The sequence below is a fragment of the Polypterus senegalus genome, chromosome 16 (genome assembly GCF_016835505.1).
Source record: "Polypterus senegalus isolate Bchr_013 chromosome 16, ASM1683550v1, whole genome shotgun sequence".
In the NCBI taxonomy this organism is placed as follows: Eukaryota; Metazoa; Chordata; class Cladistia; order Polypteriformes; family Polypteridae; genus Polypterus; species Polypterus senegalus.
The window spans coordinates 17,277,198-17,301,769 of NC_053169.1; the positions used below are offsets into that span (position 1 = coordinate 17,277,198).

Sequence of the window (24,572 nt, forward strand, 5' to 3'; positions counted from 1 at the left end):
ATTTGGAGTACTGTGTTCATGAATACAACAACAACAACAACAACATTTATTTCTATAGCACATTTTCATACAAACAGTAGCTCAAAGTGCTTTACATATTAGAGAATAGAAAAATGAAAGACACAATTATAAAACAAAATAAATCAACATTAACATCGAATAAGAGTAAGGTTCAATGGCCAGGGGGGACAGAAAAAACAAAAAACTCCAGGCGGCTGGAGAAAAAATAAAATCTGTAGGGATTCCAGACCATGAGACCGCCCAGTCCCCTCTGGGCATTCTACCTCACATAAATGAAACAGTCCTCTTTGGATTTAGGATTCTCACGGAAGGGCTTGATGATGATGATGGTCATGTAGACTTCTTCCTTTTAATCCGTCCATCATTGTTGGAGCATCATGAAGCTTTGAGTAGGTGGTGGTGGCGCAGGCCACCACCACAAAGAAACCGGAAAAAGAAACAGAAAAGAGAGTAGGGGTCAGTACCGATTTTAGAGCCACCATGAATAGTTATTATGAGGAAATTGAACATATAGAGTATCAGGATTAAGTTAAATTACGATTAAAATGAAGTTATAAAAAGGCCATGTTAAAGTATGAATGGTCTCCATATTACAAAAACAAGACATAGCAGCGTTAGAGGAAGTCCAGAGAAGAGAGACTAGGTTGATTCTGGGACTGAGAGGTATGACTCGAGCAGAGAGATTGAAGGAGTTGAACTTTTTCATTTTAAGCAAATGGAGACTAAGAGGGAACTTGATTGAAGAGTTTAAAAATATGAAAGGAATCAGTGCAATGAATTTCTGCTGCTACCATAAAATAAATTGTGCAACGAGAACACAGTTAGAAACTTGTTACGGGCTGATTTCTCACAAATGCTAGAAGGTTTTTCTTTATGCAGTGAATCATCGACACGTGGAATAAATGGCCAAGTAGTGTAGTGGAGAGTAGGACTTTAGGGACCTTCAAATATCCACTTGAGGTTGTTTTGGACAATCGAGGTAAATGGGATGGACGAGCTTGTTGGGATGAGTGGCCTATTCTCATCACAACTATTCTAGCATCTTATTCTGTTTATTTATGAACAAACTATTTTGTGTTTAAAAGCATGAAAAATAAGTAGAAAACACGAATAAAGCAGAAGGCTGTGAAGTAAAAATCAAACTGATAACCCTTTCAAGCTTCCTTGGAACCTAAAAACTGTAATAGAATACTAAATCTGGGGTTAAGGGTGGGACTGTTGTGAGTTACTTACTTAGATAACATCAAAAAGGGTGGCACGGTGGCGCAGTGGGTAGCGTTGCTGCCTCCCAGTTAGGAGACCCGGGTTCGCTTCTTGGGTCCTCCCTGCAGAGGCGGCTTTAGGAGTACGCGGGGCCTTGGGCGAGTGTCGTATGTGGGGCCGAGAGCCATAAGTGTAGGCTATATACCGTACCACCATGCTCACGGGCTTGTCTGCCTCTAATACTGTATGCCTTACTATTGTTAAAAAACATGGTGCCTTATTCCGAAGAAATCCACTGCGTACCGTATTTCAGCCTATAACGGATTTGAATGTGTTGCAGAGGCCCAGCATATTTGTATGATGAGCTGACGGTGACAAAAGAATCTCCTATCGCGGGGCCTCCCTCAGGCATTGGGCCTGGGGCGATTGGCCTAGTCGCCACCCCCAAAGGCCGCCTCTGCTCCCTGCGTGGAGTTTGCACGTTCTTCCCGTGTCTGCGTTGGTTTCCTCCCACAGTCCAAAGACATGCAGGTTAGGTGGGTTGGCGATTCTAAATTGTCCCTAGTGTGTGCTTGGTGTGTGTGTGTGTGTGTGTGTGCCCTGCGGTGGACTGGCACCCTGCCTGGGGTTTGTTTCCTGCCTTGCGCCCTGTGCTGGCTGGGATTGGCTCCAGCAGACCCCTGTGACCCTGTAGTTAGGATATAGCGGGTTGGATAATGGATGGATGGATAACATCAAAAAGGAGGCAGAGGGTTGTTTTGAGTTTGCCACCAGATTAATATAATATCGGGGGTCCCCTTGGTGTTTCAAGCATGCTGCTAGGTGGATGTAAATCGAAGATTTTTTTATTTCTTCCGTGTTGAAGTACTTTATTTAATATTGGGGAGTAGGTGTTGAGTGGCAGGGGCAGTGCATGAGGTATCGGTACTCAAGGATTTACTGCCAGTATTTTTTAAACTGGTGACCCATTGAGGTCATCCTGGACCCATGGGTTGAAAAGCAGTGCCATGAACGATATAAGTACAAAAGCATTGTATGACACAGTACCTCAGCTTACTGTACATGCTTATAATGTATATATACATACTGTAAGATATGAGGATGAATATTATATTTTTATAAAATATTTGCAGCATCGTATTGATAACAGTTTTTATGTATTAATGGCACATCTGTAAAAGCTATCATATAGTTACTGCTAAATGATATTTTTAATGTGAATAGCTGTATTGATTCGTCTGTGCCGGTGCTTTTAGTGTTTTGATACTTCTGTAATTTCTAATAGTAATTTTCAGTGTTTACAATTTAATTCAAACTCTGAAGCTCTCTTTTTTTAATTAAATACAATATGAAAGCTGCATCTTACTGCCTGACAATTAACTTGTTAATGTATGTCTTTGCCCAAAAAGATGTTAACGAGTGTGAACAGAGTCCTCCACCATGCTCCAAAGGAGAGTGTTTTAATACAGAAGGCTAACCCTAAGCCTAACCCTAAGCCTAACCAAGTTTACTTAAACCTGTTCATTATAGTAATTATAAGCTTTTAATATGAAAAGCCATTTATTGCAACTGAACCGTACTCACTTTTTTCAAATCAGTACACTTTGAAGACTGTTTCCTACTAAGTGGCATCTGATTTGTTTTACTGTGTCTTTGCCTAAAAAGATCTTAACGAGTGTGAGGAGAGTCCTCCGCCATGCTCCAAAGGAGAGTGTTTTAATACAGATGGAAGCTTCCTGTGTGAGTGTCAAGTTGGCTTTATGTCGGATGAAGAAAGGACAAACTGCATAGGTAATTAAACATCAGACATCTTTTATTCTCCAAAATGACTTTTTTAAACTAATGTGCTAATGTTTATCAGCATCATTAAACATAAAGATCTAATAAAAATGTACAAATTGTACCTACTCTACGAGGCTTGGTTCTACAATGTTTTTTTAGAGTGGACATTTAGAAAGACCAGCAACAACATTTGTATAAAGGCTGTCATTTTTAAGTAATACATGAAAATCATTTGAAATATTACCCATATTTTACCAGATATCCTCGTGAAGGATGCTGCAGATGGTGCCTTACACACAGAGCCTTAGGCACGTTATACCAAGGATGGATACCAAATAACTGTCGGGCACATGTGTTTACACATTAGTACACACTAATTGGCCATAGTGTATTGGTTTTAGTAGGCAGTGAAAGTAAACCAAAGTATCCATAGGAAACACGAACAGGTAATCCATACCTAGATAGTCTCCCGAGCCACTTGTGACATTAAAGGTTCAAACCCAGAATCCCAGTGCTGAAAGATGGTTGTGCTAACCGCTTATACACTTTTTCCCACCCAAGTACTTTTGCTACCAATTAAAATCTATGAATATAATGGGCTATTTGTGCAAATTTATATTCCTTCCAAGCTTTCAAACTATCCATCCATCCATTTTCTAACTCGCTGAATCCGAACACAGGGTCACAGGGGTATGCTGGAGCCAATCCCAAGGCACAAGGCAGGAACCAATCCTGGGCAGGGTGCCAACCCACCACAGAACACACACCAAGGCCAATTTAGAATTGCCAATCCACCCAACCTGCATGTCTTTGGATTATGGGAGGAAACCGGAGCGCCCGGAGAACACCCACGCAGACACGGGGAGAACATGCAAACTCCACGCCGGGAGGCGAACCCGAGTCTCCTAACTGCGAGGCAGCAGCGCTACCACTGTGCCACCGTGCCGCCCAGCTTTCAAACTAACTACCGGTATATTACATTATTATTGGTTAGTATGCCTCTGATACAAAAGAACTAGAATATGCTAAACAGATCACATTTTTATATTTAAGATGAACCCTGGTATAATTTAAAATGCATAAATAAAGAAAGTAATAAAAACGTATGTGTAACAATTCTGTAAAGAATTTTGATTATCAAGTTATTTGTAGTGTGTCATGATTCACCGAAACACGACAGAGCAAGGTAGTTATAATTACAGATTGCTTTTGTAGTGTACAGAAATTCTAATGTGCTAAAAATCAACACAGAAAATGTTAAAGCTTCAGTTTTCAGCTCCTTTTGTGTAAAAATCCTAACAAACTCATCTATACAGAGTTCAGAAAGTATTCCGACTCCTGCACTTTTACACGTGTTCTTATGTGCTAAATTTGAATGACTTTTTTCTCCACCTCAAGCAACACTCGATACACCAGACTGAAAACCCAAAATCATGATTTTATTTATTATTGAAAACTTCTAAAAAATTGAAATATCCCATTGACATAAATATTCAGATCCTTTACTTGGTACTTAGTTGAAGCCCCTCTGGCAGCGATTCCAGCCTGGAGTCTTCTTGGGTTCAAGCTTCACACACCTGGATTTTCTGCTATTCTTCTCTGCAGATCCTCTCACGCTCTTGTCAGGCTGGATGGAGACCATCGGTGAACAGTTATGTTCAGGTCTCTCCAGAGATGTTAGATTTGGGTGAAGTCTGTGCCACTTAAGGACATTGGTACTTGTGTACTAAGTGGATGGCACAGATGGCAGTTCCTACCTATTCTAGTGTTGGACTCCGTGGGGGAGGCCCCCTGGTTGCTTCATTTTTGGAGTTTAAATTATTAGACTGACGTACCCCAACCACAAATACTAACCTTAAAGTTAGTGAGGGTGGAGCATAGTTGCCTATAGGTCCCTAATGTTAATGTTCCCTTTGGGTGCCTAATGTTAAAAACGAAAATCCGATTTGCATCACGATAATAGAAAAGGGTACTAGCTGTCCGTGCCGCCCATTCCGTCCGTTTAGTATACAAGTACCATGACATTGACAGAGTTGTCCCTGAGCCTCTTCTGTGTTGACTTTGCATTGTGTTGTGGATCACAGTGCTATTGGAAGGAGAACCTTTGGCCAAGTGTGAGGTCCAGAAGGCTCTGGCGCAAGCGTTCACTAAGGATAACTCAGTACTGTTCAACCTTTCCTCAACTCTGTGTAGTCTCCATGTCCCTGTCACTAAAAAACAGCCCCATGTTGTCACCACTATGCTTCATCACTGAAAACGGTATTGCACTAGTGATGTGCTGTGCTTGGTTTCCTCCAGACGTGATGCTTAGAACCGAGGCCAAACTGTTTAATCTTGGTTTCATCAGACCAGAGAATCTTGCTTCTCATAGTCTGACAGCCATCAAGATGCCTGCTTGTAAACTCCAAGTGGGCTTTCATCTATCGTCATGCCAGATTAGTGGGGTTTTTCAGTGGTGGTTGTACTTCTGGAAGTTTCTCCCATCTCCACACAGGTTCTTTGGAGCAGAGCCAGAGTGACTATCATGTAATTGGTCACCTCTCTTACCAAGGCCCTTATTCTACAATTGCTCTGTTCAGCCAACTCTTGGAAAATTCATGGTTGTTCCAAACGTATTCTATTTAAGAATTGAGGTTGCAGAAATTCTTTTGTAACCTTCCCCAGATCTGTGTCTCGACACAATCCTGTCTCTAAGCTCCAAAACAGGGGTCGGCAACCTTTCAGCGGTGTCAAGGCGAACCTATGTTACAATGTTATTCCGGGTGCCAACATAATTGTACCAATTTTGTTTTAATATAGTATTAAAATTGGTCCATAACCAAATCTTATATTATTGGTCATTCAATATTTTAAAATACATAGGATTATATGTGAAAAGAATGTTTTGTCAAATTTTAATTTTCAACACATTTATTAAAAAAAATGTATTACAAATTATAAATTACAAGTTTTTTTAATACAAAATACATAGTTTGAATAAGAAAAAAATGATCAAGAATTCTAAAATGATTAATCACTCTTTATTATTAATCAGAGCTATTAATCAATTAATGTGAAGCAATTGTATAACTACGTTCGGTGACTTTAGTTTTGGATCCAATTATTTGACTAAAATACGTAGTTTGTTTCTCAAAGCCAGAATCAGCCCCTTTTTAGCTTCACTTCTCTCATCAGAGTTTTTAAACATGGACTGATATTTAGTTTGACGTACGACGCACGACACTTTCACAGCATAACGCACACACACCACGATCCTTTTGTTGTACAAGTCCATATTCATGTGTCCAAGAGTCTTGAAAAGAGTGACCATCACGTTTTTGTATTTTATGAGTCATTTTAGGGCAGTATTGCTTCTTATATAATGCGGTACCGTGGCTGTCCGTTTGTCTGTCCAGGATTTTAAATCACCTGCAGCTCGCAAACCGTTTGACCGATTGACCTGAAATTTGGTACACATATACTACATGACGTCTACTATTCGCTTTCGGGGTGATGATTTTTATTCCTCTTTTTATTTTATTTTATTGTAGAATCAACTCTCGGCAGCACGCAGCAGGGCAACCGTGTGTCGCATGCTTATGGCTGCCGTTCTCATTCCCTACCACCTTCGCTAATCATTCTTGATCAGATTGAAGACTTAAGTGCCAACTTAAGTGAAAAATGAAAGAAAACGTACTAAGTAATTGCAACATAAAAACTAACAATCAGTTTTAACGCGAAAAGATGCTGACGCTAGGGCGGAGAAAAGAAGATCTGCTCAGGAAGGAGCAAGTGCATCACATCAAACTCTGAGCAAACGAATGCTAAACGTACTGTGAAAGAGAATGAAAACTAGGAATGCTCAAGTCAAGTGTATTCACGGCACGTTATCGTGCAGTATGCCGTTACTGCTCTTTATATATAATACGCTATACCATGGCTGTCCGTTTGTCTGTCCAGGATTTTAAATCACCTGTTGCTTGCAAACCGTTTGACCAATTGACCTGAAATTTCATAGACATATACTACTTGACGTCTACTGTCTGCTTTCGGGGTGATGCTTGACCTCCAGGGTTATTCTTCTTTTTAATTAATTGTAGAATCAACTCTCGGCAGTGGGCAGCAGGGTGTCCTCGCAGCATTTGCGTATGGGCGCCGTTCTCATCCCTACCACCATCACCGTCACTTCCTAAACCTCTTTGTATCTTAAATCATTCTTGAAGCAGATTGAATACTTAAGTGTCAAATTAAAGAAAACGTACTAAGTAATTGCAACACAAAAACTAACTTAATCAGTTTTAATGCGAAAAGATGCGAACAAAAGGAGAGAAGCAGCGTGCCGCTAGGGTGGAGAAAAGAAGAGCTGCTCAGGAAGCAGCAAGCGCATCAACGTCTGAGCAAACGGATGATAAACTGAGTCAGAGGAAGAGGATGAAAACTAGGAATGCTCAGGTCAAGTGTATTCGCTGCACGTTGTCGTGCAGTACGCCATTACTGGTTGCTTAACAATAACTGACAGAACAAGAGGGAGAGGGCAGGAAGATATGGAACAAGATGATCCGCTGTGGCAACCCCTAACGGGAGCGGCCGAAAGAAGAAAAAGATATTACTTAATAATAGCAAGAGGTTTGTTTCAATGTACCACGGCCTGCACTGAACTCATGGTTTCCATTCACATTTGAGTCGCATGCACAAAAGTAGGTGAGGGCCCGAACGCATGCACTGTAATTAAAATATAATTTTTTACTCTATTTCAATTCAATCAGAGTGCCATTGAAAATTGTTCCACATGCCACATTGGCACATGTGCCGTAGGTTGCCGACCCCAGCTCCACAGGCAACTCCATGGCTTGGTGTTTGCTCCAAGATACATTTTCTTTTTTCTTTTTTTCCCCTTTTATTTATCAGTTTTCCATTTAACAGCAACATAAATACACATCTCTTCAAATACATAAAAATGCCAAAGGTATCGATAAACATTTTAGATACGAACAATAAACCTATAATGCCTAAACCCCATATCCCACCCATAGACCCACAAAAAAGATAAATAGATAAAATAGATAATGATTAATTAAATAATTAAACAACAAGAAAGTAATTCAAAAAAAAAAAACCCCTAATACACAGGATGTTACAAAAAATAAGTACATAAATAACTAACAATTAAAAAAATAAAAAAATAATAGTAATAAAATAGGAAATAAATAAATAAAGTTCAATCAGGTGCGATTGTTTCCAAGGATCTAAAATAAGAAACAAAAGGTTGCCAGACCTTCAAAAACCCATCAGCCTTCCCTCTCAGACTAAACTTGATTTTTTCAGATTTTAAAAAGAACAGAAGATCCTTCAGCCAGCGGGCCTTGGTCGGGGGATGCGGAGCCTTCCAGCACAATAATATTCTACGTCGTGCTAACAGTGAAGTGAAAGCGATTGCACTCAATTGTGTACCATTAAAAGACGTATCATGATCTCCAGGAACCCAAAAATATAGCGATCAAAGGACAGGGTTCCAGTCGGATTCCAAAAACATGAGAAATAATGTCAAAATAGGAGGTCCACTATAACTGGATTTTGGGGCTTAAATTGCAGGGAGAGGAGTTACATCGGTCACATAGGTCAGGAACGTTGGGATAAATTTTAGATGTGTTAGTGTTTGCTCCTTCCTGAGCAGCTCCTCTTTTCTCCACACTAGCGGCCCGCTGCTTCTCTTCTTCTGTCGGCATCTTTTCACATTAAGACTGATTAGGTCAGTTTTTGTGTTGCAATTACTTAGTACGTTTTCGTTCATTTTTACACTTAAGCTGGCACTTAAGTCTTCAGTCTGCCTCAAGAAAGATTTAAGATATGAAGAGGTAGGGGAAGCGATGACGAAGGTGGTAGGGATGAGAATGGCGCCCGTACACATGCGCCGCATGACTGCCCTGCAGGCCGCTGCCGAAAATTGATTCTACAATGAAATAAAATAAAAATAAAAAGAGGAATAACCTTGGAGGTCAATAATCACCCTGAAAGCGGATAGTAGACGTCACGTAGTATATGTGTACTAAATTTCAGGTCAATCGGTCAAACGGTTTGCGAGCTACAGGTGATTTAAAATCCTGGACAGATAAACGGATAGCCACGGTAGCGTATTGTATATGAACCAGTAACGGCGCACTGCATAAATACGCTTGACTTGAGCATTCGAAGTTTTCATCCTCTTTCTTTCTCTGTACGTTTAGCATTCGTTTGCTCAGAGGTTGATGCGCTTGCTGCTTCTTTGCGCTTGTTATCTTCTTTCGTCAGCATCTTTCCGCTTTAAATCTGATTAGGTCCGTGTTTGTGTTTCAATTACGTAGTACATTTTATTTAATTTGTCACTTAAGAGGGCAATTAGATCTTCAATCAGCCACAGGAATGATTTAGGATAAGATGAGAATGACGCCCCGTACGCATGCGCCACGCGGCCGCCCAGCTGCCCGCTGCCGAGAGTTCATTCTACAATAAAATAAAATAAAAATAAAAAGAACAAAAACCTTGGAGCTCAATCATCACCCCGAAAGCGAATAGTAGACGTCACGTAGTATATGTGTACCAAATTTCAGGTCAATCGGTGAAACGGTTTGCGAGCTACAGGTGATTTAAAATCCTGGACAGACAAACGGACAGCCACGGCAGCGTATTATATGAGAAGACAGGTGTGCGTCTTTCCTAATGACGCTCAGTCAATTTAATGGACCACAGGTGGACTCCGTATAAGGCGTAGAAACATCTCAGTGATGATCAACAGAATGGGATGGACCCGAGCCAAATTTCAACTGTCACAGGAAAAACTGCGAATCTGTGTGGAAATGGGGCATTTTTGGGTTGTTCTTATATTTTTAAGTGTGTAATGTTTTAGTGTCAAAACATTCCATCATTGTACTGAAATTTGTTTTTTTTATTAATAAATAATGTAATTATAGAAGCAGTCCTTTACCTACTGCTACATCGTTTTTTTCCCATTAATGTGTTGGATTAATTTTGGTCAATCAAGTTTACTTAAACCTGTTCATTATAGTAATTATAAGCTTTTAATATGAAAAGCCATTTATTGAAACTGAACCTTACTCACTTTTTTCAAATCAGTGCACTTTGAAGACTGTTTCCTACTATGTGGCATCTGATTTGTTTTACTGTGTCTTTGCCTTAAAAGATGTTAACGAGTGTGAGCAGAGTCCTCAGCCTTGCTCCAATGGCCGGTGCTTTAATACAGAAGGAAGTTTTCTTTGTGAGTGTCTAATTGGCTTCATGACGGATGAAGAAGGAACACACTGCATAGGTAATTTTAAAAAATCAGCTGTCGTTTATTCTCCAGGGTTGCCGTCATGAACCATTGTGACTCCGATAATAAAACACCTCATGTTTATCAGCACCAATAAATATAAAGATCTAAATATCAAGATTCAGTCTGGTGGCGGAGGATACAGCTGAATATCGTTTGTTCCTTAATAAATGGTTTTATTGCCCTACACCCAGAACCATGACAATACTTATCCCCATTGTTGGAAAGCAGGCATCTGTAGGCAACAAACTGAGATCCTGCCAACTACACCTGAAGACAAAACATTTATTATATAAAAGACCCTACAGGTTATGGAAAATGAGAAAAATCAATACAGTGTGGTGGACTTGCACCCTGCCCTGGGCCGTTTTCTTGCTTTGTGGCCCACACTGCCGTAAGAAGCTTTGGCCAGCTACAACCCCAAATTGGGTTAAGTGGGTTTGAGAAAGTTACGTTCATAGGAGGAAAAAATGCTTGAAAAGGCAGATGGACTCCTACAGTCAATGTCTTTTCCATGACTTAAGTCTTATTTACTGCATCTGTTTGCTTAAATGGTGGCGCAGTGGGTAGCGCTGCTGCCTCACAGTTAGGAGACCCGGGTTCACTTCCCAAGTCCTCCCTGCGTGGAGTTTGCATGTCCTCCCCGTGTCTGCGTGGGTTTCCTCCCACAGTCCAAAGACATGCAGGTTAGGTACATTGGCGATCTGTGCTTGGTGGGTGTGCCCTGCGGTGGGCTGGCGCCCTGTCTGAGGTTTGTTCCTGCCTTGCGCCCTATGCTGGCTGGGACTGGCTCCAGCAGACCCCCATGACCCTGTGTTAGTATATAGCGAGTTGGACAATGACTGACTGTTTGCTTAAATCCTGTTATACTGGTGTTTTCTATTTCATTTCTTCTGGTCTTTTCACGCTGTATTTCCTTGATTTTTATCTTCTTTATTGTTTTTTTATTTTTAAGATTCTCTTTATTTAGTTGGTTTTTGGTTTGACACTTCAGCAAGATTTGTGTGTTTTATCTTTATCATTTCATCCCTAGAACGGCACGATGGCACAGTGGTTGGCGCTGCTGCCCCACAGTTAGGAGACCTGGGTTCGCTTCCCGGGTCCGCCCTGCGTGGAGTTTGCATGTCCTCCCCGTGTCTGTGTGGGTTTCCTCCCACAGTCCAAAGACATGCAGGTTAGGTACATTGGCGATCTGTGCTTGGTGGGTGTGCCCTGCGGTGGGCCGGTGCCCTGCCCGGGATTTGTTGCCTGACTATGTTGTTTGACTATGGCTTGTTAGGTTTTCAACTCTTGCATCTTCTCGGTAAAATGTTATTTATATAGCTAATTTGTTCCTGCCTTGTGCCCTGTGTTGGCTGGGATTGGCTCCAGCAGACCCCTGTGACCCTGTAGTTAGGATATAGCGGGCTGGATGATGGAAAGTACATTTATTTGTTCCGTTAATTTCAGGATTGTTTCATGTGATCATGTGCTGATGAATGCTTGGTGCCAGCTGTTGAGAAAATGCAACGCTGTAATTGTATTACTTTGTGCCAACTGTTATGTCTCATCTGCAGATGTGGACGAGTGCCTGCGGCCTGGCACCTGTGGAGACGGTCACTGCACTAACACAGTGGGCTCCTACAGGTGTGAGTACTGTGAGAGTGGATTTAAGATGAGCCGCAGAGGTCACTGTGAAGGTAAGCAATGAGTTTTTATAGGTCCAGCTTAAGGGAAGAACCTCCTGTGCCGACTTATACATCTGAAAAAGTCTCATTTCTTTGCAGAATTTGCACAATTTCAGGTGCTAGTCCCCCTCCAAAAAAAAAAAATCAGCAAAAAAAAAAAAGCATTTACCTTTTAAATAGCTGAAAACTACAATACGCTATATCCTAACACAGGGTCACGAGGGTCCGACTGGAGCCAATCCCAGCCAACACAGGGTGCAAGGCAGGAAACAAACCCCAGGCAGGGTGCCAGCACACCACAGGACACACACTCACACCAAGCACAATGTAGGATCGTCAATCCACCTAACCGGCATCCCTTTGGACTGTGGGAGGAAACGCACGCAGACACGGGGAGAACACGCAAACTCCACACAGGGAGGACCCAGGAAGCAAATCGGGGTCTCCTAACCGCGAGGCAGCAGTGCTACCCACTGCGCCACCGTGCCACCCAACACTACAATGTGCTTATCAAAAGTATTCACCCTTTTCACATTTTACTTTATACAACATTAAATCATAGTGGATTTAATTTGTTTTTTTTCACATTAATGAATGGAAACAAGACTCTTTAATGTCAAAGTGAAAACAGATCTCTGCTAGGTGGTCTAAAGTAATTACAAATATAAAACACAAAATAATTGATCACATAAGTATTCACCCCAGATGCGTCTCTGGCAGCCATGACAGCCTTGACTCTGTGTGCACAGGCCCGTCTCTGGCAGTTTGGCACATCTGCACTCCCATTTTGTTTTGCCCTCTGCTCCAGCTCCATCAGGTGTCATGGTGCGACAAATTCTCAATTGGATTGAGATCTGGATTCCAACTCTGCTGCTTCAAGGCATTAACTTTGTTGTTTTAAAGCCATTCGTGTGTAGCTTTGCTTTCATGTTTGGGGATGTTGTCTTGCTGGAAAACAAATTTTCCCCCAGGGCTCAGGTTTCTTGCTGACTTTGGCTTTCCCCGTATTTTGCTGTGTTCATTTTTTCCTTTCAAGCCTTACAGGGCTTGTTGCAGAGAAGCAAAAAATCCAAAAGGCCTGATGCTGCCACCACCACAATGCTTCATGGTAGGGATGGGGAGATTTTGAAAGTGAGCAGGGCTTGCTTGTTGTTTAGCTCAATTATGGTGTCTTTTGACCATAGAAGATTCTTCCAGTTGACTTAAGAGTCTCCCACGTGCCTTCTGTTGAGATGTCATGTCCGTTCCTATCTCTTTGCCACTCTCTATCTGGACAACAGTTCTTATCTGCAAAGTCTCTCAAATTTCGGCCACTGTAACTCCTTCAGAGGTCTCTTGGTGGTCTACTTTACTTGTCTTCTTGCATGATCACTCAGTTTTTGTGAATGTCCTGCTGTAGGCAGATCCACAGCTGCCCAATACTCTTTCAATTTCTTAATGATTGATTTAACTGGACCTCCAAAGGATATTCAGTGACTTGGATATTTTCTTGTCTCTTTTCCCTGACTTACTCACACCACGAGTTGACCCTTCCATGTATGGGAACATTCATATTACACTCAATTGAAACCGCTTGACTACAGACTAATCATGTGACTTCTGAAACTAACTGGCTGCGCCAGTGATGATTTAGCAGATACATTGATAGATAGATAGATAGATAGATAGATAGATAGATAGATAGATAGATAGATATGAAAGGCACTATATAATAGATAGATAGATAGATAGATAGATAGATAGATACTTTATTAATCCCAAGGGGAAATTCACATAATCCAGCAGCAGTATATTGATAAAAAACAATATTAAATTAAAGAGTGATAACAATGCAGGTATAACAGACAATAACTTTGTATAATGTTAACGTTTACCCCTCGCCGGGTGGAATTGAAAAGTCGCATAGTGTGGGGTCTCCTCAGTCTGTCAGCGGAGCAGGATGGTGACAGCAGTCTGTCGCTGAAGCTGCTCCTCTCTCTGGAGATGATCCTGTTCAGTAGATGCAGTGGATTCTCCATGATTGACAGGAGTCTGCTCAGCGCCCGTCTCTCTGCCACGGATGTCAAACTGTCCAGCTCCGTGCCTACAATAGAGCCTGCCTTCCTCACCAGTTTGTCCAGGCGTGAGGCGTCCCTCTTCTTTATGCTGCCTTCCCAGCACACCACCGCGTAGAAGAGGGCACTCACCACAACCGTCTGATAGAACATCTGCAGCATCTTATTGCAGATGTTGAAGGACGGCAGCCTTCTAAGGAAGTAGATAGATAGATAGATAGATAGATAGATAGATAGATAGATAGATAGATAGATAGATAGATAGATAGATAGATAGATAGATAGATAGATAGATACTTTATTAATCCCAAGGGGAAATTCACATAATATAGTCAGCTCTGTCCTCTCTTACACAGAGCATCAGTATTGGCTGTGTCATAATAAAAAGGGGTGAATACTTAAACCATCAATTATTTTATATTTGCAGTTAATTTAGACGACATTGTAGAGATCTGTTTTTACTTTGATAGTAAAGAATCTTTTTTTCTGTTGATCAGCGGCAAAAAAGTCAAATCAGATCAATTGTGATTCAATGTTGTTCAACACTAGAACATGGAAACTTCTAAGGAGGTGAATACTTTTTATAGGCACTGTACACAAGGAAAGAAAAAGCCTAAAGTGGATGTACAAACGGGAAAATGCAGTAACTGCATTCTTTTTCTACACACATCACAAAGGTAATCTTTTAATTTAACTGAACACTTGCACAATTAAAGGGAGTAATATAATCTTCTTATACAATACGCTACTGTGGCTCTCCGTTTATCTGTCAAGGATTTTAAATCACCTGTAGTTCACAAACCGTTTGACCGATTGACCTGAAATTTGGTACACATACACTACGTGACCTCTACTGTCCGCTTTCGGGGTGATGATTTTTATTACTCTTTTTATTTTTATTTTATTTTATTGTAGAATCAACTCTCGGCAGTGCGCAGCAGGGCGTCCGTGCAGCACATGCGTACGGGTGCCTTTCTCATCCTACCACCTTCGCTGTCACTTCCTAAACCTCATTGTATCTTAAATCATTCTTGAAGCAGATTGAAGACTTAAGTGCTAGCTTAAGTGAAAAATTAAGAAAAACGTACTAAGTAATTGCAACACAAAAACTGACCTAATCAGTCTTAATGTGAAAAGATGCCGACAGAAGAAGAGAAGCAGCGGGCCGCTAGTGTGGAGAAAAGAGGAGCTGCTCAGGAAGGAGCAAACACTTCAAACTCTGAGCAAAGGAATGCTAAACGTACAGAGAAAGAGGATGAAAACTATACGTCAGGTGTATTCACTGCACGTTACCGCGCAGTCCACCATCAATGGTATAATATACAGTTAGGTCCATAAATATTTGGACAGAGAGAACTTTTTTCTCATTTTGGTTCTGTACATTACCACAATGAATTTTAAATGAAACAACTCAGATGCAGTTGAAGTTCAGACTTTCAGCTTTAATTCAGTGGGTTGAACAAAAAGATTACATAAAAATGTGAGGCAACTAAAGTATTTTTTTAACACAATTCCTTCATTTCAGGGGCTCAAAAGTAATTGGACAATTGACTCAAAGGCTATTTCATGGGCAGGTGTGTTCAAGTCCATCGTTATGTCATTATCAATTAAGCAGATAAAAGGCCTGGAGTTGATTTGAGGTGTGGTGCTTGCATGTGGAAGATTTTGCTGTGAACAGACAACATGCGGTCAAAGGAGCTCTCCATGCAGGTGAAAGAAGCCATCCTTAAGCTGCGAAAACAGAAAAAACCCATCCGAGAAATTACTACAATATTACGAGTGGCAAAATCTACAGTTTGGTACATCCTGAGAAAGAAAGCAAGCACTGGTGACTTCAGCAACGCAAAAAGACCTGGACGTCCACGGAAGACAACAGTGGTGGATGATCGCAGAATCATTTCCAAGGTTAGGAGAAACCCCTTCACAACAGCCAACCAAGTGAACAACACTCTCCAGGGCTTGGTCGGCGTATCGACATCCAAGTCTACCATAAAGAGAAGACTGCATGAAAGTCAATACAGAGGGTGCACTGCAAGGTGCAAGCCACTCATAAGACTCAAGAATAGAAAGGCTAGATTAGACTTTGCTAAAGAACATCTAAAAAAGCCAGCAGAGTTCTGGAAAAACATTCTTTGGAGAGATGAAACCAAGATCAACCTCTACCAGAATGATGGCAAGAAAAAAGTATGGAGAAGGCGTGGAACAGCTCATTATCCAAAGTATACCACATCATCTGTAAAACATGGTGGAGTCAGGCAGTGTGATGGCTTGGGCGTGCATGGCTGCCAGTAGCACTGGGACACTAGATAGATAGATAAATAGATAGATAGATAGATAGATAGATAGATAGAAGTGTTTATTGATGACGTGACACAGGACAGGAGCAGCCGAATGAATTCTGAGGTGTTCAGAGACATACTGTCTGCTCAAATCCAGCTAAATGACGTCCAATTGATTGGGCGGCGTTTCATGATACAGATGGACAATGACCCAAAACATACAGCCAAAGCAACCCAGGAGTTTAGTAAAGCAAAGAAGTGGAAAATTCTTGAATGGCCAAGTCAGTCACCTGATCTTAACGCAATTGAGCATGCATTTCACTTGTTGAAGACTAAACTTTGGACAGAAAGGCCCACAAACAAACAGCAACTGAAAGCCGCTGCAGTAAAGGCCTGGCAGAGCATTAAGAAGGAGGAAACCCAGCATCTGGTGATGTCCATGAGTTCAAGACTTCAGGCTGGCATTGCCAGCAAAGGGTTTTCAACCAAGTATTAGAAATGAACATTTGATTTCCAGTTATTTAATTTGTCAATTTACTTTTGAGCCCCTGAAATGAAGGGATTGTGTTAAAAAATGCTTTAGTTGCCTCACATTATTATGTAATCTTTTTGTTCAACTCACTGAATTAAAGCTGGAAGTCTGCACTTCAACTGCATCTGAGTTGTCTCATTTAAAATTCATTGTGGTAACGTACAGAACCAAAATTAGAAAAAAGTTGTCTCTGTCCAAATATTTCTGGACCCAACTGTAATATGTGACCTGTTAATGACTGAAAGTTTCTCTAGGGATGACTGATGCTTTGCCCCTGATCAAGACCATCTTAACGTATGGGCACAAGGGGCACTGGCCAGGGGCTCACGATGTTTCTGATGCCTATGCATGTTTCTGTTTTGCTATCAAAACAGGGACCCCAGAACACTACTTTGCCCCGGGGGCCTGATGGTGACAGGGCTAGGCATTGACCCCTCTGTTACCCTATGCTGGAATAAGTGAGTTCAGCAAATGAATTACAGAACTGTCTGAAACTGGGGAAGGACACAGTATGGTGGATGCCAGGTCTCAGTGTTTCAGAAAGGATACACCGGATGCCAGACCAGGGTGGAGTGGAGTGAGTTTCAAGTAAATGTAAGGACATATTGCTTCACATGAAGGATGGATGACTCATGGAACTGTTTACCAAGGGTGGTTAGTTTGGCTTTAAATGTGGTTTGTGTACGTGATCATTTTCAAAGGCTGGATCTTTGTTTTAGCACAGTGTTTGAATAATGAAATGTACGTCATTTACCATAAGTCTTCTAAGCATGTCTTAGAGAGATTGGGTGAAAAACTCCATAGCTAGTCTGTTAAGATATTAGCGTCGGAAGTGCAGCAGCTGGCTGACAAGGATTCTGGAAGACATCGTGCATGTAGCCTACTAAAATGCCTTTGTTTCCATAAAGTTTTTACAAATGGTTGACTCGCCTGTGGTCATAAGAGTATTGGAGGGGATGATTGAACCTGCAGCCTTGTACTTTCTATACAATGCAAATCTAAAGGCATTGGATTAAGTCATTGAAGGTAAATGGTTCAAGAAACACATTATGTGATGTTGATCATTATAGGAAGTCATTTACACCATAAAATAAACTTGATTTAGATGCAGTGCCATACATGGCTTGGGTGTAAGCTTTTTGTACATTTTAAAACATAATTATTTTAAAGAAATACTTGACCCAACAATTGTATATTTTTATGGTACTTACTTTATGTAGTCTGTAGTGCTGGCTGAGAATGCATAATGGAGAGTAAAATGTTTATGATAAAATAGAGGCCAATCGTGACCAGTGTTGTACGATGGCAAATGATGTCCGTCCGTCCATCCATCCAGTATCCAACCCACTATATCCTAACTACAGGGTCATGGGGGTCTGCTGAAGCCAATCCCAGCCAACACAAGGCAGGAAAAAAACCCCGGACAGAGCGCCAACCCACCGCAGATGGCAAACGATGTGAAAAACACTAATGGAAAAAAGAAAAGAAAACTTGCATTTCCTGTGTCACATAATCAAAAAGACAGATATCCACTTGTATGCTTAAAATGTGCAAAACGCATGCATTTTTGCTAAAATTAAGTTAAATGTGCACTTCCCGAACTATCAATGTAAATCATAAACAGGAAACTAAAGCCCCATGGGAATGATCTTTTGAAGTGAAGACAAGACTCTTAAGGTGGATCTTCAATTCAACAAGTCAATCCCATGATGCTTTAGTTTCCTGTTTAAGACGTGTGCTAATTATTCTAGAAGCAGCTTTTTAACTAATCAGAAAAGTGTGCGTTTTGCACATTTTGAGCAAATCTAGGATGACTCACATGTGGATTACGTAACAAGGGTATCATTAATTATTATTAATTAATTATATAATATATATCTACTCTATTTATATATAAAATCCTAATCCTAAAAGTGCAACGATGACGTTTTTAATGTCCCGTTTTTTGACACGCTTTAAATCAGGCTTATTTTATTACCTACATATACACATTTGGTATCATTCTCTTCAGAATTTATTGAACTTTAATGTGATGTTGTTAGATTTTCAGATTCTTATTCATTGTTTAAATTATAAACTAAAAAATATCAAGAACTCACGTCTCCCGAGACGAGACTTTCTGAGATTTAACCACACCCGGGACTGGAAATAAAAGACAAAGAGTAGAAGAGCTACTGTACAGGTTTTTAAATGTCCGAGGCATCGCACAGTAGCAGCAGCAGCAAGCGAACAGCTGATCGAGCAAAGAGTAGGGAAGAAAATTGTATTTGTTTCCCATTGTGTCGCCGTTCAAGAGGGGGTCTCGGCGGAGCAACTGTGTCTCCTTGGGGTGCGTTCAGCCCCCTTCTTCACCACGCGAGTGGCAGAGATGCAAAGTGGCTGGCGAGCGAAGCGAGCAGGTGGAACCCCCTAGTATATATGTGGAAGAAGCGCTGACACAGACGCACACTGAGACGGGCAAGTCCAAGACACACACACACGTTTATTTTCTTTACAGTCTTTGGCACGACACTCAATGCCGTAACCAGCAACAATATTGCTCACAATCCTCTTTTCTTTTTCTTCTTTTCCTTTCTGCCACCTCCACTCGTCACTCGCAAGCTCTGTCCTCTGCCTCCCGACTCAAGCTTGTCTACTGGAGTGAGGCGGCCCCTTTTACAATACCCTGGATGTGCTCCAGGTGCTTTCTGATGATCTTCCGGTGGCACTTCCTGGTGTGGTGGAAGTGCCGCATGAGCACCCGGAAGCTCTCTGCATGTGGTGGAAGTGCTGCAGTCCATGGCTCTATAACAGCAAGTGGCCACGAGCCCCAACAGGGTTGAGCTTCTAAGCTCGGATCCCATGGCCCCGATGTAGACCAGGCCGGCTGCTCTCTCGTGGAACTGAGGGTGGCATTGTCCATCTCCTGGTCCTTCCAGGTGTCCTGGCTCGGCAACATCCCCAGCCGCCCGCCACAATATAATTATTATTATTATTATAAACTCCCATTCATACCCAGACTCACTCATAGCTTAGCCAGATTAGTGTGACTAATAATCCTTACATGCACACCTTAACACTGTGGAAGAAAATGAGAATTCTACATCAACGCTAAAAACATAAATAAAGGGAGAGCATATAAACTGCGCACAGGCAGTACCCAGGCTTGGATTTCAACTAAAGTCTCGGTAGGCATCAGGCAGCAGTGCTGACTATTATGTCATTGTGCCATGCACAGTATCAGTTTATTTACTTAAAATGTCTTTTTCTTCTTAGATATCAATGAATGCCAAGATGACAGTGTTTGCTCTGCTGGGCAGTGTGTTAATTTTCCAGGATCCTATGAATGCATTCCTTGCCATGAAGGATTTGAAGGAAAAAGAGGGCAGTGTGTGGGTAAGTGTTAGAACATCTGTCAAATGTTGGACCAGAAGAAAGAGAGTAGTGGCAGGTGTATGTCCTGTATATTGTGCTACATACTGTATGTGGTTATCTTAATCACGGCATTGGAGAGCGCAGACGCATTGCATGTGCTCTGATCCTGTTCTGTTTTGAATTTTTCATTACTTGAATAAGTGTTTTTTTCTGTAAGTTTCCCTCCCAATGAGAATTTTTCCTAATTATTTTGATTGTGCTTCTTGGATTTCCTGGAATTTGACCCTTTGCTTTTGTTTGAAGGTAGTTATTGCTTATTGAGTATTGTACTGTTTGCTTTTAAACTTATTTTTCACTTCAGCCTTAATTTTTTCAATCCTTCAAATCTTTATAAATATTTGAGGAATTTTGTTTTTGTTTGGTCAGAGGTTGTCGTACCCTTTCCTGGGTATGACGTTAAACTCCATCCGGCCCTGCAAGCGATCCTCCAACTTGCATGGAAAACTTGAAGTTTGGTGGCAGGTTTGACACTCCAGCCAACATAAAAGGTTCACGCAGCTCCGAAATGGCAGAATGGACTCATTTTTGCCCTACGTGAGAGTATCTCTGCTGCTCACATTATGAATGGGATGGGGAAAAGCCCTCAGGAGGCCAATGGGGTCAGGCCTGTTGGGGATTGGAATTGGTTTGATGCCAAGGCATCACCCATTGCACAGCAGCAGTCAGGTCCCAATTTCAGGTGACCCATCTGGGTAGGCATGTGGAACGTTTTGTCTGTCTGGCATGATGATCATCTTCCTCTGTTGTTGAAGGAGCTTCGTAAGCTCCACATTTCAGTGGTGGTGATCTCTGAAGTGTGCCGACCTGGGAAAGGCCAGATCTCTGTAAGTGGGTACACCTTTTATTGGTCTGGTCGTTCAGATGGCTGTCATACTCAGGGAGTAGGTGTTGCTGTGGCAGATCGACTCCTTCCGATGGTGTTTCCGATTTTGCTGCTTTCAATGAGCGTATTATGAGACTCAGATTAAGGCACTCTCTGGGTGCCTTGACTGTTATCTCCGTGTGTGCTCTGACCGCGGTGAGTGATAAGTCTCAGTCAGGGAGACATTTTATTTGCAACTTCACTCAGTGGTTGATGGGTACCTGCGAGGTGATATTCCTCTGGTCATTGGTGACTTTAAAGTTACCAATGGCACTGACAGGTCTGGCTATGAGAATTGTGTCGGTCCTGTGGTGGATGGATAGAATTACAGATGTGAAAGGCTCTACATTATAGATAGATAGATAGATTATGAAAGGCGCTACCTGATAGATAAATATGAAAGGCACTATATAACAGATAGATAGATAGACAGAAATGAAAGGCACTTTATGATTGATTGATTGATTGATTGATAGATAGATAGATAGATAGATAGATAGATAGATAGATAGATAGATAGATATGAAAGGCACTATATAATAGATAGATAGATAGATAGATAGATAGATAGATAGATAGATAGTGTGGTATATCAGCTCTCTCAGCAAGGGCTAGTTTATTTTAAATGAATTATCACCGCGCTAACGGCTTAGTGAGGGAGCGTGGTGGCTGTAGCAGATATCAGGGCGGTCTGCGGTGTGGGCGTTTCTCACCTAGTGCACAGGTGATTGTTCCTGGGGTTGCTAATGTGCTGCAGCTGCTATGGCCCCTCTCAATATATAGAATCACGGAGGAAGGAACAGAAAACATAAAAAGAAAAGAATAGATAGAAAGACGGAGGTGGCTGGAGAAAGCAGGAAAGAGAGCGAGAGAGAGACGGTGCGAGTGGGCAAGCGAGTGAACGAACGCTCGCAGGCAGCTGCTAGGAAGCCTGGGTGTTAGGCCCACACTCGGGTGTCGTAGTAGTGGTCACTCCCGCTACATGCTCACTCAATGAAGAACTGTCCGCGTAAGGCTGGGATGGCAGTGGGAGTCGGGAGGCTTGGTGGAGAAGTCCTTGGTGTGAGCATCCTGGTTACCAAGGATTCCAAGCCTCAGGCCTGGGATGAGTGCCAGACCGAAGCCAGGATCGGGAGGACTCCAAACCTGTGTAAAAGAACGGACAGCGGCAGCGGGAGTTAAGACACACTCTGCAAACATTCTTTATGATCGGGTGACATTATTACAACTAAGAGAGCGCAGCCATATTGGACTTTTCGACCCGATCTCGCTGGAATTCCACCCTGAGCTGGTTCATGTACTTGTGACATGTACTGAGTAAAACAAATTGGACATGCTAAGAATGTGCAAACTCAAATGGTGCCACTATGACACTGTATATCTTGTAGCGGAAATGATTATGGGACGAAATTAATACTTGGGTCGTCAGCTGGCAACAAGTTCTTTTTTTATTTCAATAATCAAACAAAAAATAACAAAAATTAGCATTTCACTGTGCAGGTTGTAGAAAAATAAAGTCGTCTTGTCAGGGTGGATAATACACAAAAAAAAGGGCTTCAGGAACCTCAAGCCAGTTCCACATCAAAATGCAACCCCGTCCTCTGTGGCTGTTTTGCTTTTATATGCTGTGGACTGAAAGGGGCGGAGCTTCTTTCGATTGGGTGCCCTCAAAGGGTGGTTTCTCCAGGCTGTGAGGGAATAAGGAAACAAGTCTCTCAATGGCAGCAACCCCTCTCATCCCAGGTGAGCCCGGAAGGTGACACTCTGGCACAGATGTGTGAGAATCTATACTAATAAAAGGCAAAGCCCTCACTGACTCACTCACTCACTCATCACTAATTCTCCAACTTCCCGTGTACGTAGAAGGCTAAAATTTGGCAGGCTCATTCCTTACAGCTTACTTACAAAAGTTGGGCAGGTTTCATTTCGAAATTCTACGCGTAATGGTCATAACTGGAACCTATTTTTCTCCATATACTGTAATGGACGTTAGCCCGATGGCCGTGGGGGCGGAGCTGCGTGTGACATCATCACGCCTCCCATGTAATCACGTGAACTGACTGTGACCGCAGTACATAGAAAAGAAGGAAAAGCCCCCAAAGAGCGCTTTAGAAAAACGCCGAATACTTTATTCGCGAGATACAAGTTTAATGAGAAGACACGAGGTATAAATGAGACTTTGGATAACTTTGTAATGGAGTTAAAATTGCTGTAGCAAGAAACTTTTAAGTGCCTGGTCTTAGCTAACATTAAATAAAGCCGTGGACATCGCGAGATCGCACGAGATAGCACAGGCACAGCTCAGAAGCTTCGATGCATGTACTCCGAGCGTCTCACGTGAACTGACTATGAACGCAGTATGCAGAGAAAGCAAGACCTCTAAAGAGCGCGGAGAGTTTTGCTCACATGAACGTGTCTGCAAAAAGTGGCGTTTCCTGCACTGCAAAAATACTACAAAAGTCGTGCGCGTGCGTAGCTGTGCCGGCCTTTGAGACGCTGACTACGCTTCTGCCTTAAGTGAAAGTAAACACTTTTAATTTTTTTCATCCTCCCCCTGAGCTATAGCCCAGACAACTGTAAACACGGGATCCCATTTCTTGACCGCGGCAAACTAATATTAAGGCACTTTGCACTTTCTTTTACACGTATACGATTATGAGGTCGTCAGTTCAGATTATGAAGATACACACACGAGTGGAGGACTGACAGTGCCATCACAGCCGATTAATGGCAGGGACGTCTCACCAGTCTACACAAGACCCACCGCGACTGTCCCCAAAAGGCGCTCAAATCGTCAGCGAAGACATCTCTCTACACTATATAAAAGAAAAAGGCAACTTTCCTTTCTTTACACCTTTTTTCTTTTATCCCAAACCAAAGCCTTTCTCTCTTAACACTGCAGAGGACACAAAACTAATTTTCTTTAATTGCTGGTAATGCCTGTAAGGCACATTACCAGAGGCAGAAATTTGGACGTTCTCATAGAAAATGTAATTTCTATACCACAGCCGTCGTGTAGCGCCTTTCAAAAGGGATCAACTACCGAGAGATGATCCATATACGTTTTAGCTGCTGTTAGTTACTTACCTGTTGTGTTACACAGTCTTTAAAATGTAGTTTACCCGCAACCACTCCAGTAGTGCTCAATGTACCTGTACTTCTTAAAACGTTAATGTTTTACTGTTTAATAACTTATATAGACTACATTTTATTATTTTTCCCTTGCACTTAGTGACCAAAGCTATACACACACATATAGACACATACATATATATATATATATATACACATATATACCTGTGTGTATGTATGTATGTATGTATATATATATATATATATATATATATATATATATATACACACACACACACTATCTACATCATATATACACACACATACATACATACACACACACACACACATATATATAATTTGTGTGTGTGTATGTATGTATGTGTGTGTATATATGATGT

General features: G+C 41.6%; 1 protein-coding gene across 11 annotated transcripts in view; it reads left to right on the forward strand.

The window, feature by feature from the left end:
• Positions 1-24,572, forward strand: part of ltbp1 (latent transforming growth factor beta binding protein 1) — a 432,727-nt gene that overhangs the window by 256,039 nt on the left and 152,116 nt on the right. For 7 of the 11 annotated variants that reach the window (XM_039738108.1, XM_039738103.1, XM_039738101.1 and 4 more), the window contains 4 exons: positions 2,890-3,015; positions 10,163-10,288; positions 11,848-11,970; positions 20,079-20,198. In XM_039738108.1, the coding sequence (XP_039594042.1) occupies positions 2,890-3,015; positions 10,163-10,288; positions 11,848-11,970; positions 20,079-20,198 (495 nt within the window). The remainder of the gene's footprint in view (positions 1-2,889; positions 3,016-10,162; positions 10,289-11,847; positions 11,971-20,078; positions 20,199-24,572) is intronic. The other 4 variants (XM_039738112.1, XM_039738106.1, XM_039738107.1 and 1 more) reach the window with 3 other exon arrangements.